Raw genomic sequence first — 20916 nt, forward strand, 5'->3', positions numbered from 1 at the left:
TAGTAGGCTAAGAATTTTTCAATATATTCCCGTATAATATTAAATGGATACACTTTACAGAAAGTGTCTGGCAACAAGTATTTTTATACCAGTTTATCGTTTGTAGGCCACTTGATATGGAGCAAGAATTGCATTCAAGGTCAATTGGTACATTGTATGACATTATGACATTAACTAAAACTATTGACTTTCTGTTATATGTAACGTTGCAAATGAGAGATTAGAAAAAATCTTCTAGTTCACGAAAATATGGCAGTACATGATGAAAAACTGTAATATGTATATGGATAATAATAACTGAAAGAAGGGTTAGAGTGTATGGCAATAAATTGTTAGGTTAGGCAATTACATCGACCTTGGACGAATAAAAAAAAATTAGTCCAAGAATATGACTCCAGGACTATTGATTGTTGACTAACTAGAGACCTGTTAGTGGAACCGGAAAATAGGGTTAACTATGAGTTTATGTCGAAGGCAACGCAGTGAATATCGAATATTGCTGTGATGTGATAACTAAAAACTACAGTACCTATATTTTTGTGCAGGAAACAATTATAGCTATTAAAGTTAGTGTAACCAATACTAAGTAACGTGCAGCTAATATGAGGAATTCATAAGATTTACAACACAGATGCAAATATTCTATTACGATTCTATTAATGTAAAGCGGTCCAAAAGTGTTGATTTTTGCAGTAAATAATTGGATATCAGTAATCCTAAATGGTCTGTGATCTAGTGGAATGATGCCATTTCTCCTCAACAAGAGGACTCGGGACCGGACATCATACACAAGAAGAAGTGGACTGAGAAATAGTTTTCTTTGTGTAGATTACATAATTTTGTTTGTTTTTTTTTCTAAATAACATAATTAATCAGCTTTGCTACCACATCATTATCCATAAAAACTTCAGCAGGTGTAGATCACCTCCTTTTGATATTTTCAAGTCCACAAAATTTTAATTGCTTTAAATTGTGTTTTCTTCTAGAAAAACTGCAATTTTAAACCTGTTTACAGAGATTTCCAGTAATTGTTTAGTTCCTTTTGAAGCTAAAGCTCATTTAAATTGTCGATAAATTATATAGTTCTTCCAATATCAATTGAAGATTATAAAAACCCTTGCCGACAATTTTGTTAGATTTACCATAAGCGTAAATATCTCATTTTATAAATTTATTATTTTTATACGTATACTTTAAAAATATGTATATCTTATGCGAGAAAGTATTCATTAAAAGGCAATCGAATCATTATAAATTGGACGGAATTATACGCCGTTATTTAGACAGATGTACTTGGAAAAATCATTATCATACCACGTTAACTTGCTACAATGGAATATTAAATTAAAAAACGTAAATAGACGAGTAAAATGTACCTGCCTTTGAGGGAGTTTGGTTTAAGCAGGGACCAGTCGTGAACTGAGCCTTTTTTGTACCCCATTCGTCGATTACAACTTCGGTAGTCTTTTATCTGACGCAAATAATCTTGTTGCCATCGAATTATCCTTGACGATTTCGTTATTGCCTCCCGTTTATTCAGTTTTTTGTGTTTAAAATCACATACTGACCAAACGCAATGTTTCTAATTTGGTATAATTGTATTCTGGATAATCTGCTACCCTTTGCTGTATTATTTCTAATGTGGCAAACCCAGTTCTCCATATATAAACTATAAATTGTCATACGTATAAAATCTTGAGTAGATTTGCCAACTGATTTCAGTTTTTCTTTACATGTTTTTTGGTACTGGAATGATCCACAGCAACCCCTTTCGTGACTACTCGAAAAATGGATAATTTATTTCCTCTAGTTAATTCAGCAATTCTTACTATGATTGCATTATCAGATTGCTGAATATTTTCCTTTTTAAAACATTCGATATAACTTTCTGTGTTTGTATATCTAAATCTTTATTCTGTCTTTATTCTCACTAGACTGTGGTATTTCATTGTCTTCCCATGGTCTGAAGAGCGGCATATTTCTATTTATTCAAAAAAAAATTAAAATCGCCAAACCACGCCAATGCTTATCGCGGACTTTCTGGTACGAATATTTCGAAGGAATTGTGTACATACGGCTTCGGTCACTAGAAATGTATTTATGTCTACGATTCGATGTTTTGATTGGTAAACAGTGGTGATGATGAGTCCACGTGGACTAACGGTTTGTTAAATATCCACCGAATTTTATACAGGGAGTAAACATTATTTTTCATTTCTTAATTAGGTATGAGTGCCGTGCGTATTCATAAAATATTGATTGTTCAACGCATAACTGTCTTCTGCAATTGATATTGGAAGAACTATACCTAAATTGGGTATATATTTTGTAAACTATTTGTTGGGAAGACTAGCATTTTCAGAGTGTATTACTATGTAATAAGAGGTTAACACAAAAAATACTTTTAGCTGAAGATTGTGTTTCAGGAGAAGGTGAGGATTTTGTCAGAAAATTTTTATGCGTTTTCGCATACTTTTCGGAGTTATTTAATAACCAGTTCAATGAGCTAATTGTCTATGTGAGTGAGAATACAAAATTTAAAGAGGATTTTTTTTCATCTATACCACTTACCTGAAAATATGTCCCACATGTGAACAAGGAATTATTTCGAGAGTACCACCACACATCCATGTTTTAAAAGAGAGTTCCAAATTTTCACCACCCCATATATCAAATCCATCATCGTAAGTACCTAATCTTTCAAAAAATTCCTGAAAAAGATAAGTAGCGTTAATTTAAAATAAACAAATGTGGTGTTAGATATAAATTACATTTTTTTGTGAGTCAGGTCAATAAAAAATAAAACTATGGAAATTGATTACATGAAAACTGACAAAATCAACGTAGTTACCAGGTGTATTTGACTTTTGATGACTTGTCCAAAAGTGGTATATTCTCGCTCTTACGGCGGCGGACCATAAACACAACGCTAAAAGTTTGGAGAGTACTTTGACAGTGGTGACCCTTAAATTTTTAGGTTCAATACACTAATATCTCTTTTTTATATAAAGATTCAAGGTTTTTGAGTGTTTTTTCATACACTCATTCATATTCAATTTTAATTCCCACAACTCTATGACATATAGCCATCCAATGGTCGGTTGCTGCCAAAAGTATATGAATCATTTATCAAGACGCAACGTCTTCTATGCTGAAGTCCGTTTTTCTGTGATTTGATTAAGTAAATAGGTAAAAGAATATCTGTGATACATTTTTTCTTGATTCTATTCTTATTCTCAAATTATTTTTAACGAAAATTCAATAAAATAATCAGATAATCTTACCCTATCAATACTAAACAATCCACCAGCCATAGTTGGACTCCATAATGGTTCGGCGGTATTTTTGTGCCTCTTCTTTTCGTGTTCTGGTACTGCGTGCCAATTAAATTGAAGATTCCAATCGAAACCGCCCACGTTTACGCCGCTGCTGTCGTGGTAATGATATTCTAAAGTATTGTCGTCGATCACGTCAATAACTGGACATACAACTGTCGTCGGATCTCTTGCTATCCTATCTAAGAGCGGTTCTAACCAACCGACTGTACATTCGCAGTGAGAATCGAGATAGGTGAGAACTTTTCCAGTAGCATGCGCAGCTCCTGAGACAAAGAACATTGATAAAGTCCATCATTTTCAAATTATATTTAACAAAGATAAGTAAAAGATTTAACACAGATTTGACAGTTTTAACTGTTGCCAATCAATGTCTAAAATTTTTGCGACAAAACACTTCATTCAAAAACAAAATAGTCAATCGGATTTCAGTGGATATAGAGTTTAACATAGCGTCAAAACAGTCCTTAATTTTCTTTCAACTGATGTTATATGAATTCTGATAAATAAGATTCCAAATTATGTCTCTCCTAGTCCTCCTACGTTTTTTGTTCCTCCATTAGTAATTAAATTGATGTAGTGGTTGAATATGAATGAAAAATGAAGTGTAAATATTTGGTGTATTTTTCATCAAAAAGATTTTATTCATATTTTATACAGAGACTAAATATAAAATATATTGCCAAACCTTTACGAGTCGAAGAATGAGAAACGCGTTTATGCCCCCAACCGAAGAACAACTAAATTATAATAAAAGATTGCAAATGCAAGCCGCCCATGTTAACTCCTTTCAGGATGGAGATGTGTGAAAAGAGAAATTTTGAATAAAATATTTAGATAATTCTTTAAGTTATACTATTATTCACCTAGCAATCTGGCTCTGATAAGTCCTTCTCTCTTCGAAGCTCTAACGATTTTAACTTTTGGTTCGTGTTCCCAATAATCTTCTAGTTGTTGTTTGGTATGCTGCATGTCTGAAAAATCATCTACCAGGATAATCTCATGGATAAGGCTTTCTGGAGATCTATCCAATACCGAATGAACGGTTCTAAGTAGTACAGACCACGCTTCGTTGTGGAAACATATAATTACAGACGTTGACGGTAATTTACTTTCTTCCAAAAAACGACCTTCTGCTTTACACCTAGAAATAAATACCAAATTATAGCTAGTATCAAGTGAATAAAAGTGTATATTAGCGCATTCATACCACGATCGTTTGTAAGTATATAAGAAAACGTTCAACTTGATATGATTATACTGCTATAATGCTAATCTTGAGCTCAAAATTTTTAGAATTCAACTATAATTAATAAGATAACGTGTAGTCTTTTTCTGATACCCACAAAATGTATATAGAGGGTGGGCACTATTGAAATAGGCATGGAAAAAGGAAAACGAATTGTATTCGAACCAATATTTATTTAAACATAAACTAAAAAAAATATAGTCTAACACACAACACATGACGCCGAGTATAATATTCATTCCTTGAGGAATATTCGTCTTCGATTGAGGTATGTTCTTGGTTCATTCAAGTATACTCGATTTATGAGAAAACTCCATTAAAGAAATAGTAGTATTTTCACATATTCTGCAAAGTTAATAACAACATTATCACAAAAGTACTAGCTACTTATGCTGTAAAGTTCCTTGGCGTTTTAATTTAGGTTTTTCTCATCACCAGAAGTTTCTGAAAGTGGGCTTCGTCAGAGAAGAAAATGTTATTAAAGTCGAAAAAACACTCGAACATCGTATCGACGAAGATTGACTCACTTTCTTTCGACGTCCCGCTACGTTTCTCCTGCTTCATGGCCACCCTGTTTGCTTAACCCATTATCCAATTAAACTTTCACGTGGATAGCGATTAATATTGTGTAATTGGTAATACGATCGAAATAACCGGTAAATATAAAGAGTTACACAGAACGCGCGTTGTTCTCCCGTGAAGCCATCCATTATATCTGAATTTCACACGCTACAAACGCTGTTACAAACGTGTAAAAATGTATGGCCCAATCTATATAAAAAGCAGAGACAGAGAGAGAAAAAGTATATACATATATAACTCAGCTTCTGAAATATATTTAATCAATTTCAGTCACAAATTTGTACAATCTGGCACAAAAAGTAAAAAAAGACCCTATCAAAATGACAAAATGCAAGTTTTTATCGTTTCGAGTAATCTACATTGATTAGTTATTTCCGTTTCCTCACTGAAAGAATATTTTTCATTATCTAACCTAAAAAAGTTTCACAAGAAGATTTTCTCTTTGTCTCTCGGACAATTCTGTCCAATTATCAGTAGATCCAAATGTAATCAAAATGTGTCAAATTAGTGAAGTTCTCTTAGATCCACTAATTTGATGTCGTTCGAATTTCTCTTAGTTAATTATTTCGTTTGATGTCACGTTCAATAAACATTCTGAGAGGCAGTAGCTAGGAAAAGAGAGTGTAGAAGAAAGCAGCTGAATTGACGAGAATAGTGAATTAAAATTAAAATTTCAACATTTTGTCAATAGAAACTTTTTCAAAGTACAAGACTATTAGAAAAGTTTATATAACAATTTCTAAAAACCCTGCAATTGATCACTCTGTTATTAGTTCTTTTTCATCGAAAAATACTACGAAGTTTTTTGTTTACTAAACAAGATTTTCATTATTTATGGATGGTATCCAATCCTGAAAATAGAAGTGAAAAGTTGAGCGTGAAGTTGCTCTAAGTAAGTTGGAGTTTATCAATAAATTAGTGGATTTTTAATTAAGAGGAGAGCAACTGACTATGTACAAATGAACCAAAATAGTTTAGCGAGTATACAAAAAATCGATAATAATAAGAAGAGACACACATACATTGGTAAATGATTTAATTTTTCAAAGTAATATGAGATTCAATATACAGAGTGAGTTTTAGGAAACGCATCAATTATCTCGGAAACGGCGTGTACGATTTTTATAAATTTTTGTCTACAAGGGTCTTGTGATACGGCCGGTATTATGGTGGTATCAACATTGTTGTCAGATCTTTTCTTTTTCCGAAAAAATAATGAACTTTGTTCTACTAACTTACTAACGCTAGACCTTGTCCCGAAAAAGGAGAGATCTGAAAACAATGTAAATACCACAATAATACCGGCAGTATCTCAAGACCTTTGTACACAAACATTTATAAAAATCGTACAAGTCGTTTCCGAGATAATTGAGGCGTTCCATACATAAAACTCACTCTGTATATAAAAAGATATAATAAGCACATGAAAACAGTTACAATGCCGCATATCAATATTAAATCAAAACTATAAAATAAGGAGAGAGGGGGACTGAGAAACAATTATAGAACAAATTAATAAAAAGAAGGCCATAGGAAAAGCATAAGAAAAGAAGGAAATGATGACTTAGGAAAACTTCACTAGAACTTATTATGTATAGGAGATGAGATATTAGTATAAAATAAATATAATCGAATAAAAGAGTACAAAATTTCAGGAGCACCTTTATCGAAATATATTGGGCGTTCAAATGTTTCAGTCAACTTCCGTGGTAAACAGAAATTGTATCAAGTTCTACATGGTTTGGATCATTTGGACTTTTCTAAAACAGGTAAATGGAACTGTTTACCTTGTACAAATATGACATTGCGTGGTCAGTAAATACTAGTAATGAAGAAATCCTTCACGTCTTTAGATTTGTTCCACGTAAACAGTATTTTTTCACCTTCTTGAATGTGCGATTTCTTTATAAATTAAGAAACCATGGGACATATAATAAAGAATCACTACATGGTTAATATTTTGTTCTGCTGATATGTAAGTGATAATATTCTTCTTCTTCTTCTTTTCATGCCGTCTTCTCATTGAATGTTGCGCCCACATTTTTAAATGCGTCATTTAAATGCAACATAAAACAATTTTCCGACGCTCAGAATTATCCATTCTCTAGCTAGGATTTCTTCTTCCTGCCGGTGCCTTTCTTTCCCTCTACTATTTCCTGTATTATTTTTTGTAGCAGTAGGTATTTGTTGTTGCGTAAGATGTGTCCTATGTAAGATGTTTTTCTTATATTAATAATTGTCAACAACTTTCATTTGACACCGATGCGTCTTAGTACTTCGTAGTTGGTAATTCTGTCAGTCCAAGGTATCTTCAGGATGCGTATATAGAGCCACATCTCAAAGCCTCAAGTTTTTTGATCATTTGAGCTTCAAGGTCCAAGTTTCCACATGTGGTAACCACACATAACATTCCATGAATCCTATTCTGACGAGGAGGTTTAGATTTCTGTTTGCAAACATTGGGGAGTACTTGACAAATGCCTTTCGAGTCATTTCAATTATGTTCTTGATTTCTTCGTCTGGATCTATTTGAGTGTTTATGAGTGAATCAAGATACTTATATTTTTGCACCCATTTTGCACACCTTCAGTGTGAGAATAGGGTTAATATTAATATTTTGGTAGTAACCTAACCAGTAGTAAAATTACTTGTGTGAAAATACGAATACGATAATAACGAAGTTGCTGATTTGTTATTTGATGGTCTATCTTTAGTATTTTATCTCTCAGTTCATCTCCCATTATCAGGTTTTGTTTTTTATACAATGTTTTTTAGATATCGTCATATCTGGAGACATGGTTGGCCATCATATCGTGCCTCCTTTAACAGTCCATTTATCTTGGAAAACTAATTTCGAACAGCAATGTCAATGTCATTGAAATTGTTACGAACTGCATTTCTTCTCGCAGAAAATATCCAAATATCAACTTTCAAAAGCTTTTATCTGAATATTGATTCCTAAGCTATGATTAGTATAATTATAGTTATCTATAATAGTGGCAATTAATTTTTTATTTCAGGGTTTCATAAAATTCCAATCTATTGTCACAATTTTTGTATCTATGCTATTTTATACGATTGAATTCCGAATGGATGTACAAGGGTTTTCTACAACACCATAGAGATTAAAATACTAGTAAGTTGATTTACGAACACACTGTATATACCATTACTATTTCTGTTTGATGAAGCATTAAAAAAATATAATATGATGGTGCTGTGTCGATATGAATCAATAAAAATTTTGTTTCTTAGAATTCTTCGATAAAAGAAATTGCATTAGAACTTCAAATATATGAAAATGAAATGTGTATATTACCCAGTTTTTGGAATACTTATACACGAATTATTATTATCAATAAAATGAATATACGAGAGATTACTATTCACTAGCTCTCATACAATAAGCTGAACATAAACACACCTGAGACATATGCACAATTCCGATCTGCTGCCAAATGAGGCTAATCTGAAACTGGCATGGTTAAATACCACTTTTTATGAACGTGGGAAGTTTTGGACGTATATGTACATTGTGATTCAACCACTATTGTCTAATAGCACAGATTCCACTTTAAGAGATTAATTAGATCTGAAATGTACACAATGTAGATCATATACAGAATGAGTTTTATGTATGAACGCCTCAATTATCTCGGAAACGGTTGTCCGATTTTTGTATTATGGTATTATGGTGGTATCTACATTGTTAGATATTTCCTTTTTCCGAAAAAATGATTATCTTTGTTATTTCAAATGGATCAACCTATACATTTTGTGTTTTTAGTAATCCTTAAAAAATAATGATTGTTTTTCATGTAATATTTTCTATACCTAAATGCTATAATTAACAGTAGTAGCAGAAAAATTACGAATTTTAGTAAACACACAGTAAATACGATTGCAGCAGATGCTCAAAATGTTAATCATCATCATCATCATCATCTATCAGCCATCTTCCATCCACTGCTGGATATAGGCCTCCTCTAGTTTAAACCATCTATCTCTATCTTGAGCTGTATGTATCCAATTTCCTACAATTTTCTTTACATCGTCACTCCATCTTGTTGGCGGCCTGCCTCTACTTCTCTTATCCATTCTTGGCCTCCACTCCAATATTCTTTTCGTCCATCTATTATCCGTCATTCGGGCTACATGGCCTGCCCATTTCCATTTCTTTTGGGCTATAATTTCAATAATGTCCTTAACGTTTGTTCTTCTTCTTATGTTCTCATTTGTAATTCTATCCCTTCTCGTAATTCCCAATATTGCCCTTTCCATTGCCCGTTGCGCCACTCTCATCTTTCCTGCAGTTTGTCTCGTGAGGGTAAGCGTCTCTGCCCCATAGGACATCACAGGTATAACACACTGCTCATATACTTTTCTCTTTAGGCTTATTGGTAAGTCTGATTTCAAGGTACTACTCAACTTGCCAAAAGCTATCCATCCTAACTGTATTCGACGCTTTATCTCACACGTTTGGTTATCTCTTACTATCCTCACTTCATGGCCTTGTAGAATTCTTCTACAATTTTTACCAATTCTCTCCTATTGTTTGTTTCTTTTTTGTTGTTATCCTTGAGTTTGATGATTTCCTTTTTCCCATCAGCTAGTCTCCTTCTAAGCACCTTCATACTTTTATTTTCTTCGATTACTTGTCTGGTTTTTTCTGTGTTATATTTCCTTAAATCTTTCCGTATTTCTTTTGAAATAGTCTTATTTAGTGTTCTTATTTCGCTTGTATCTTCCTTTTGTTGTTCTACTAGAAGTCTTCTTTGTCTAATTAGATCTTTTGTATTTTTGCTTATTTTTTCTTCTTTATCTCCATCTCTTTTACAGTATTTTTGTTGTGCTTTTAATATTGTTCCAGTGATTTCTTCATTTAATATGTTTATGTCTAGTGACTGGTTTGTGTTCAGGGATTCAGTTAAGAAAGTATTATACGCATCAATATCTTCTGGGGTCTCCCACTTTATTTGTTGTTTCTTTCTTATCATTTTTTGTCGTTCATTTCTGGCGTTTATTCTTACAGTTGCTCTTACAGCTCTATGATCACTCCCTATACCGAATTTATTTAGAACTGTAACATCTGTGACAAATCTTTTCCGCGTCGTGATAAAGAAGTCTATTTCATTTTTTGTTCTTCCATTTGGGTTTACCCAAGTCCATCGTCTATGCAATTTCTTTTGAAAGAAGCTGTTCATTACATATAACTTTTGATTGTGCAGGAAATCTATCAATGTCTGTCCTCTCTCATTTCGACCATCTATTCCAAAGCTTCCAATTGCCACCTCCGACATATCTGTTTGTTTTCCAATTTTGGCGTTAAAGTCCCCCATAATAAAAGTATAGTAGCATCGATTCTCTTTAAGTGCTATTTCTATGTCACCATAGAAGATGTCAACTTCCTCATCTGTGTGGGCTGTCGTAGGAGCGTATACTTGAATAATTTTAATTTCATACCTTTTACTTATGGAAAGTGTTATATATGCCACTCTGTCTGATATAGTCTTTAGAGTGACTATTGATTTTTCAAGTCGTTTGTTTATTAAGAATCCTATACCACCGTCAGGGCTGTTGGGATTTTCATTTTGATAAAATGTTAATATATGTCCTTAAATACAAAAAGTGGCCTGATCGCAAAACATAACATCACTTAAAAAATATATATCGTTTTGATTATAAAATGTTTCTATCATGAAGGGTTAGCAGACCTACTAACCCTTCACGTCTATTAAATTCGTCATCTAACAACTTTTGAACGTAAAATTTTCATTACGCATGTTTGCAAAATATCAAGTTCCCTGCATATTTGTCTAGTACTCAACTGTCAACGACCGTCTTCTGACATAACACAAACATCTAAAAATTTGTTTTCAGTTTTCGACGGTCTGATAAAATCATGTCATGAACTGCATCGATATTTTCGGGGACCGACACAGGCCATCCTGGAAACAGGAAACTGGCCATCCCGATCGGTCATCATCTTCAATCGAAAATGGACCTTTTGAAGGTTGCAGTCCAATTTTTCACGGTCGCATACGAAGGACATTGATCACCAAGCATATCTTCGATGGTTCGATGCTCCAATTTTTCGATTTTCACAATTTAGGTGGACATATTTTTTCTTTTAATTTATTGCGTTAATCTGGTTTACTTTTTTGACGTCAAACTTTACACTGACACTTCTAATAAGTTATTGTTCGTTGCTATTGTAACGCAATATTTTGTTTATAGATGGAACTGGTCCATGCTAACTAAATATTAATATATCCTCGTATGGTATTGCAACTTTTTCTTATATATCCATAAAGAGATGATCATCAGGATTGTGTTTTATTAGGTAAGGAATTTATTAGTTTGATTTTTGATAGCCTTGAGTTATCTGCAAGGGTTGGGTTGGGATGTTTTTAAATGGGTTATTTCGTATACGAGTATATATGCGGATACTTTTTGTATATATTCTTTGAGCTTAAACTTGGAAATTGTTCATTGAAACAAACTATATTAAGTAAATAGAGATGTGGGTACACCTGCGGCTGTATTATTTCGCAGGAAACCTATAATGTCGTCGATATATATGCACAATATCAACATACGTTTTGTTTGATAATTCAAAACATGATTTCTAATGAATAATTATTTAATATTAGTAGTGTTATTTTCAGAAACGGATCAGATAGTGTATAAAATTATCTGGAACAAGTAGAACAAGAAGAATACGAAATCTTATGTGGTCAATTATACCTTATATTTGATTAGTGACTATAAAAATGGAAAAATGATAAGATGACAAAACGCCAGACCACCAGAAATATGAAAGACAAGAGAACAGCCTATATCATAACAAGAAGTGAAGAAACCCATCCGAAATGTCGCACATACTAAAGCTGTTACCATAAATTATTCAAGACAATAGCGATGAACAGTTTGGTTTCCGAAGTGGATTTGGGATACAGGAAGCATTGATCAGTTTCATTATATTATTACAAAAATGCCGAGACCAGGAAAAGGTCCTCTTCTTATGTTTTATTGATTGTGAAAAGGCTTTCGACAAATTAAGACATGATAATCTGATGAACTTCCTTTACAGGAAGGAACCTCAAAATCATACGGGCGCTTTATGCTGCAGTGGTAAGAACTGAAACCGGTGACACAGAAACATACAGCATCAAAAGAGGCGTGCGACGACTCTTCAATATATATTCAGGAGAAGTCTTTGCCAGAGCGTTATATGAAGCAAGAGAAGGTGTTAAAATCAATGGAAAAATTCTTAATAATATAAGGTACGCTGATGATACGGTCTTAATTACAGACAGTGAACAGGATCTCCAAGTACTCTTAGATCGCATTAAAATTATAAGAGAAGACATCAACATCAAAAAGACCAAAACCATGATTGTCTCCAAAACATCCAAGCATCCTTCCATGTCTATCAACGTAAATGGTGGCATCATAGAAAATGTCGAGAAATTTAAATATCTGGGGTATTGGATAACAATAGATATAGACCCAGATATAGAAATAAGATCACGTATTTGAGCAATCAAGAAATGTCTTTCTAGAAATAAAACAATTGTTTACATCCCGAGCACTCGTCCTTAAAATCCGATATCAGATGATGAAATGCTATGTATACAGCACCTTATTATACGGAACGGAGGCTTGGAACTTTAAGGGGAACCCACTAAGGCGCTTAGAGAGAAAGCAAGATTTTTGCAACTTCTAATCAAAGAGAACATCGAGGAAAAACGTGGTCCAGGCAGACGACAGGCTTCTTGGCTGAAAAATATTCGCGTGTGGATTAGTTTAGATTCTCAGGCGCTGATAAGAAAGGCCAGAGACAGAAATGACTTTGTTGGGTCAATTACTAGCCTCGATTAGAAGAGGGCATCCAAAGAAGAAGAAGGTGATGTTATTGATATCTAAATAACAATTTTTATCTCAATTCTTTTATTTATTTTATATCTAGAATATTATTTTTTATTTTGTTAGATACATTACTATCATTTCATCAGGTAGTTTAGGTATCTAAACAGGGATAAAACGAAAGTGAAAGCAGTGTTAAGACTTGGTACAAGATTTATTAGTCACTGACGTGACGGAACAACGAATGATCGTTGATCTCGTGCAAGCAACGATATACTAAAGTAGCGTCTGATTCAATCAATAGTCTATGTCTCAACTATCTTAACCCAAAAAATATAGTTAAAATATAATTTTCACAGTCTCACAGTTTTAAAAGTATATAGGTGTTTAATCATCTTTTAAAGCTTTCTTGTTGACAAGAGTTCGTTCCAAACTCTTATAGATATCAGGTTGTAGAGTTATTTCGAAATATTCAGTGGATGTGCCGGGTAAAATTTCAATTTTTGTTTAATATTACAATTTTCTTTAAAGAATAATAAATTTCCTCTCAAAGTTTAATATAAGGAACTGAATGAAACGAAATTCCAACAACCGTAACTCAATTTAAACCCGTCTTGAAATTTGAAACAAGTAAATTTACAAAATACTATTGGATTTTGAATCGTTTCAAAATTTAAGGAGGAATTTTCAAAAAGAATAACAAAAACACAGGAAATTTTGAAATATAAGAAAATCCATAGGATTCAGAAGAAAATTTTAGTGCTTTACCGAACGATAGGTGCAATATTAGACAAAACATCGACTACAATCTCTAGGCCACAAAATAAATAATTATTTGTAGCAAATTATAGCCAACGTTTCAAAGAATTTACATTTTTGTTGTAATTGATACTAGTTTTTTCAACAAATAATCATCAAACAATATATATCATGAACATAAAAATTTAAAATACCTCTTCTCACCTTATATTCTTTTCAAACATAACTGTGATGCTATTTACATAGGACAGACATCTTTATAATTACAGAATAGATATGGAAGTCATCAATATGACAAAAACACTAAAATTGCATTAACTTGACCGTGAAAAAGCAGAAAATTGTAAAATTCCAAGAATTCAAAGATTCTTGAAGTAGAGTCAAAGATAAGATGAAAAAGAATTTTTTAAAATGGTAAATCCATAAATCAAGACTCAAAATGTCTAAGTAAAGAATATATATTGAATTATAGAAAATCTGTACGGTTACAACATATTCTATCCTGATATTCATGTAGAAGGTGATTTATTAATCCGTATAATTATCAGATTTGTGAATGTCGAGTTATATTTTGATAAAGATCGGAATTAGGTTGAAAGGTCAATATTTCCTATTCAAAAGTCCATGAAAACACGTCACAAAATAGAAAATAGTCAGTGAAACGAACATTTTATTTTCCAGCAATTGAAATTGCTGAAAATAGAACGATTTAGTTATTTTCCAAAACCGAATACAATAAAAATATTACACACAAATCTTGTTGAAAAGTTACAGTATCTGTCATCTTGTCCTTCAACAATAGCGGAACATTTCCTCATCGGTATGTAATATGCTATAACATTCTTGAGAAGCACTATAGCGACATCAATATGAAGGTTATCTCTAAAGTATTTTAGCGTTTTATAAGAGATCCCTTCTGAGAGCTAACATAAATTTGGGTCTAAGGGAGACTACTTACTACATTATATCGGAGTGAAACGTTGAGATTAGGGTAACCGAAGAAATGAAAATTGAGCGTTCAAAATGTGATATTACATGAATGTCATACAGAATAGAACAGGTGTTTGAAATTACCTCATAAACCGTCATGCTTCGTATAAAATTCGGTATAAGATTGAGATAAGTTATAAGGTTTTTTTAAATGTTTCATATTCGTCATTATACTGAGGCTTCAAAATTATACACAAAGTAACAAAGCTATTAACTAACGTAACGTCCGCGTCGAGAAACGTGATATTTAATACAATTGTCAAATGTAACGTTTTTCAAAGTAACAAATCTCCATTTACACCAAAATAAGAAGCAATAAAGAAAAATTTAGGTCATGGACGTGGAAATAATATTCCAGGATTATATTATATAACTTTCAATATTTTATCTCACTTGCATTATCCTAAACTCTTCAAATATATGAGTCTGAAGTAGAGGGCTTCCATCTTGTGCTTACAACAAATTCGTCGTTTGGAAGTAAAAAAGTGGGCACAATATGTTACAATAATCGTAGATAAAACTGTATGCAAAAAACCGGTGAATTATTACTATAATAATAATACTGGGGCTTCTACTTCTTAGATCTTTTTGTTTCTTTTTCTTGATAAATCGTCTTGATCTTAGATCTCTTTAATAAAAAATTAGTGTCAAAAACAAGTAAAAATGTTTTTACCCATATCGGTCTTTATCAAAATATAATCAAATAAATTATTCCTATTTATAATTATTCGTATTTATGAAAAAACTATAAATTTTACCTAAATTGTTTAGGACTTTTTTATATTTATTATTTGTATTTTTTGACAACTTTCTCTTTCCTATGTATGTGAACCGTTTCTAAATATTCTCTTTCCGTTGTATTTGATTTCGTTCCAAGAATTTTCATAATTGAATGTATGTTTTTATGATATTCATGGTTTGTTAATGAAGTTTTATTTGTTTTCCGTATTGATGACCTTTTACTCCATTTTCTAAATACTGAGATGACTGCCCAATCTAAATAGCGTCACAATCAATTTAAGGTACTTTTTGGGATTTTAGACTTTTGTTTAGTGAAATATTTTGATAATGTATTATCTCTTTTATAACTTATACCAATATCATTAATTAGAAAGTTGTTGGGAAAGTTTGTGCTAATAGTAAGAAAAAGTATTTTATACTTTGATGTTAGTTTCTATTTTGTTCCTTAACGCCTGTCAAGTGTTCGTTGGAAGTCCCGTGAAGAAATTCATATTTGTGCTCTTCGCAGAATTGTAACTAATAACTGATTCGAAACGCATTTCTGCGTTTTCAGCGGCTTCAGAGGCATTCAAGATCCAATTGCTTCAATTATTTCTGAACTTGAAGCTATTAGACTTTTTGAGAAACTTCAAAAGTTACTTACTACGGCAACAACATTATTGGACCCATCGAAGAAACCTGTGAATATAATTATACGCGTATAATTTTAGCGTGAATTATATAATAACAAAACCCTCTCTGGGGTTATAATAGAAAAATTCCTGCCCTATTTAAAAGAGAGTACTTAAAAAAAATGATGTTCAAAGTTTTGAATATAATAATTTGTTTTAATGTTTTCACACACTATTTTTTTTACGACTCTATTAACTAACGTAACGTCCGCGTTGGGAAACTATTAACTTCGAACAACTCTTTACGAAATGTAATTAATGTGATATTTAATACAACAGTCAAATATAACGTTTTTCAAAGTAACAAATCTCCATTTATATCAAAATAAGAAGCAATAAAGAAAAATTTAGGTCATGGATGTGGAAATGATATTCCAGGATTATGTTATATAACTTTCAATATTTTATCTCACTTGTATTATCCTGAATTCTTCAAATATATGAGTCTGAAGTAGAGGGCTTCCATTTTGTGCATAAAACAAATTCGTCGGGTCGTTGGGAAGTATAAAAGTTGGCATAATATGTTGCAATAATCGTAGAGAAAACTGTATGCAAACAATCCTTGAATTATTGTATGTAATGCCTGTGCAGGCATTTATTACAACATTTTTTGTCTCAATAATCCCATAGGGATTTTCATTATTCCCCAGTTCTCAATTATACCGTCACTGATGGAGAATGCTTCATCTGTAAATGGGACGCTTTCTAAGAAATCTCGGTCTCCCTATTGTCTTAAAACGTTAATTATTTCGAATACAAATAGTCCGAATAATGGAAAGCTAGAGATACGTACAATTTAGATTTGACATTTAAAAGTTTATATTGGTAACATTTTGATATTATACATACGTTTAACATTTTCATAATGGCAGTTACAAAAATAAAACCACAATAATTTATAACTTAATTGTTTCAATGTAAAGGCGTGAATATTTTGGATATAAAGAGTCGAATTTTCTCAACTAGTAGCTAAACTTAATTAAGTGGCGGAGCTGGCACAATGGCAAGGAACCGGCTGAGACTGTCGGTCTCAGAGCCGCGTAAAGTGCGTACTTCAGATTTCACGTACTAGGTGTAAAAAACATACTTCAGGAAGTAGTGCGTAAAAAACGTATTATTAAGGTCTTCGTAGCGTAGTGGCTACAGTACAGTTCTCCCATGCGGGAGGTCCCAGGTACTTATGTAGTACTTAATAATTATTTTTAAGGGACAAATTTAGTAACTTTAGTAACTTAGATAAGCAGATCAAGAAAGCAACTAGAATATCGGGATATTTACGAGACATTATATGGAGAAATAAATATATGAGCATAGAAAGTAAGACGCGAATCTACAAGACCTGTATCAGACCCATACTAACCTATGCCGCAGTAACAAGGGCAGACACAACATAAACAAAGAGAAAAATGAAAACAGCAGAGATGAAGATATTACGAACAATAAAGGGTACCACAGTCCACGATAGAATACCCAACACAGATACCTTAAGAGAACTGGGAGTACAAGATGTCGTTAGATGGGTAAGAGCAAGACGCCGACAATGGAGAGACCATGTAGAACGAATGGCTCCAGAACGGATTGCCAAATGGGCCAAAACACAGAAACCAGACACAAGACGCCCAATCGGCCCTCAAAACGCTGGTACGATAGCTGGACATCGGCGTCACAAGAGGGCAGATGACAGACCTGACAGGACCTCGTCCTACTACAAGAAGAAGAAGAAGAAGAAATTTAGTAACTGCACATATTCGTCTGTGGTTTTGTTAATTTGTTTTAATCTTGAAATGTTCAAAATGTTCAAAATATTAATAAACATATAATATATTTTAGGAGAAAAATTGCCATTAAATTTCTATATTTTGATAAAATTTTCGCTAGTAGAAAAAATATTGCATGCAATTCGTGTGTAAAGGCCTTTTTTCGACTCATTTGATTGTCGCAATCGTCGAAAAAAAGATATTTTACTACTACTACTTTACATACTTGTTACATAAATAGCTTTTAATTTAATTCAATTTAACAATTTTTTATTTTACCTTGACATTATAATTGTCGTTGTAAATTTTTGTTACTAGAGAAATAAGTACTGAATACACTGTTTATACCACCACAACACTAATACTCACAATTACACTGTCTGAGGCGCGTTTCGATAATCAAGTTATCGTCTTCAGAGACTGAAGGTGAACAGTTTACCTTGTCAAAAACCAAAAATGATAAAAAAACGTGTTTTCATTATTGTTGACAGACTGAAGAAATGAAGAGTGCTATATGGCTTTTAACCCAAAAGTCCACTCTACTGTAAAACCTATTGGAAAAAAACAAATTTCGGAAAATTCGGAAAGATGACTACGCTGAATCGCCATGGTGCATAGAAGACTATCATAGTTGCTAAATGGTATTTAGTGGATAACATATATTCAAAAAATGTTTCCATAAACAAATAATAAATCATAAGTCAACCTTTGCTGTAGGAAATTTAGTTATCAGCGGAACCTTCCAGCACTACCAATTCCATCTAAAAATACAACCAAATAATATATAAATGTAAATTAATGTTTTGTTAATAAGGAATGAGTAATATAATAATAATGATATACTATTATGAGATAGAATCAGTTAAGTTAAACATAAAGAATCATTATTCCATGCAGTTTCCCTGTGGTATGTTCTACAGTTATTTTGTTTGTTGATATTCTCGTTACTACGACTGGTGCTGAAAGATAATTTTCGAAACTAAAATTAATTAAAGATTATTTTAGAATCTTTAAAGCACAACACAGCCTACGTTAACTTGGATATTCTCTCTGTTGAAAATTCTATGGCTCATTCATCGAACTTTGATAATGTTATCGATACTTTTTGCGAAGCAGAAAGTTTGTAGACCAAATTTCATTCATAAATATCTCATTATTTCATTGAAATTGTGGAATACTTATACTTACTTTTGAAAATATTTGATTGACATGCACTAAATATTTTACTAATGCGACAGTTTTCAATGGTCCAATTAGTTTTTTCATGAGCCTCAGTTGGCATAGCTATGCCAATTTTCTCAACATTAAACGATAAATGATAACAAATATGTTAAAGTCTAAAACTATTGAAAATCTTCTTATTGCATTTACTAGATCGATTAAAACTCACCATTCGTCCCTTGGATCAGGCAAGCTCCTGTGCACGCTAATAAGATCACTAGCGTACTGATTGAAGGCGTTCTTCAACCATCCTTCGTCGACTAACTTTTTTACATCAGCTGAAACAATAGGGTTCATTTTTAACCTGTTGTTGATTGAGCTTAACATTCTGTCTAAATAAATACACTAATGTTTCTAAAGCTGTCCAAAAAAGAATTATGAGGTACCTAATTGCCATTATAAAATTGTTATAGGTCTTTCCATGTAAGTAAGAAAGGACGGAACAAGCACTTGAGCGCTAGAGGGAAGGCTGAGTATGGTTAACATATGGTAAAATACAACAGAGCTTATTAGTCTTTATCAAGTGTTCATACACATCACATGCTGTTAAAACGTTGAACGTTAAGTTTTCAACCTAAAAATGGTTCAGTGCAATAATAAATATCTCTCCAACCTAAATACATTATTCTTCCATGACGATGTTTCGATGCCGGATTTTCAGTGTTCTTTTAACAGCAACTTATAATGAAGTTAAAACCTTCCCCAGGTATCAGAACTAAGAAATGGATATTTTATGATTTATGTATCAAATATATAGGCAGGCAAACGATTGTGCACATGCCTTTTATTCAACAAAGTTTTGAGCAATGACTCTATGAAACCATCAAAGCTGGAAGTATTTTCAAATTTTGAAACAAAAATATGAAACCCACATCTACTAGAGAAACATTTGAGTGATATATTGCACCAATTGCCTCAATTTGTGATTAATGTAACAAAATTAGAAGCAATGCATTAAATACACGCTTATTTGCACAATTGTGTGATGAAGGCTTCCAACGATTGCTATTACATACTAATGTACGCTGGTCCGTCAATCATAAGCATGCTTATCAAGACTTTATTTACGTTTTCACTGTGTTTTAGAGTTTCTGGAACGTGAAGATCCTGATTTGAAAGAAAACCTGATCAATTTTAAAGCAGACATCGTGTATTTGACAGATTTGTTCAAAAATTTTGATGACCTCAGCTTACAATTACAAAGAGGCAGCCTCAATTTAATAAAAAACAAAGAGTGTAATTTTAGCTTTTCTTGGTTAATTGGAATATATGAAGGAAAATATTGGTCGGCGCGAATTTTCCCAGTTTTCAAACTTGTCACAGGTAGAATGCCTTCATGAAGATATTCAGACATTAGCTCAACATTTGATTCCCTGCAAGATGATTTTTAAATAAGATTTGAGGTATTCTGTCGATGGAAATACCACCATTTAATTAGATGAAACGGAAGTGGAGAATGTGATATTACATGAGGGGCTACTCGAGCTCAGCACTAATGGGGAGCTCGAAGTGACATTTAAGAGAGGGTAGAAATACCCGAAAAATATCTTGGACTGTAGGGAATTGTGCAAACGCTTCTAATCGCATTTCCTTTGTCATGTCTTGTGGAGAAAAGTTTTAGTGTCGTTACAAACTTTTCTTTATGTACTCGTTGGTGACAGACAAGCTTGACACAAATTTTCAACTTGTTGCTACGATCCATTTTACTCGTATTATAGTAGAACTGTATTATAGAAATGACA

General features: G+C 32.6%; 1 protein-coding gene across 3 annotated transcripts in view; it reads right to left on the bottom strand.

Annotated features, from left to right (window-relative positions):
• LOC130900878 (putative polypeptide N-acetylgalactosaminyltransferase 9) overlaps positions 1-20916 on the bottom strand; it is a 276483-nt gene that overhangs the window by 5383 nt on the left and 250184 nt on the right. For all 3 annotated transcript variants that reach the window (XM_057811799.1, XM_057811802.1, XM_057811800.1), the window contains 4 exons: positions 19344-19452; positions 4202-4479; positions 3285-3601; positions 2572-2711 (listed from right to left, as the gene is read on the bottom strand). In XM_057811799.1, coding sequence (XP_057667782.1) covers positions 2572-2711; positions 3285-3601; positions 4202-4479; positions 19344-19452 — 844 coding nt within the window. The remainder of the gene's footprint in view (positions 1-2571; positions 2712-3284; positions 3602-4201; positions 4480-19343; positions 19453-20916) is intronic.

The sequence above is a fragment of the Diorhabda carinulata genome, chromosome X (assembly GCF_026250575.1).
Source record: "Diorhabda carinulata isolate Delta chromosome X, icDioCari1.1, whole genome shotgun sequence".
Taxonomy (NCBI): Eukaryota; Metazoa; Arthropoda; class Insecta; order Coleoptera; family Chrysomelidae; genus Diorhabda; species Diorhabda carinulata.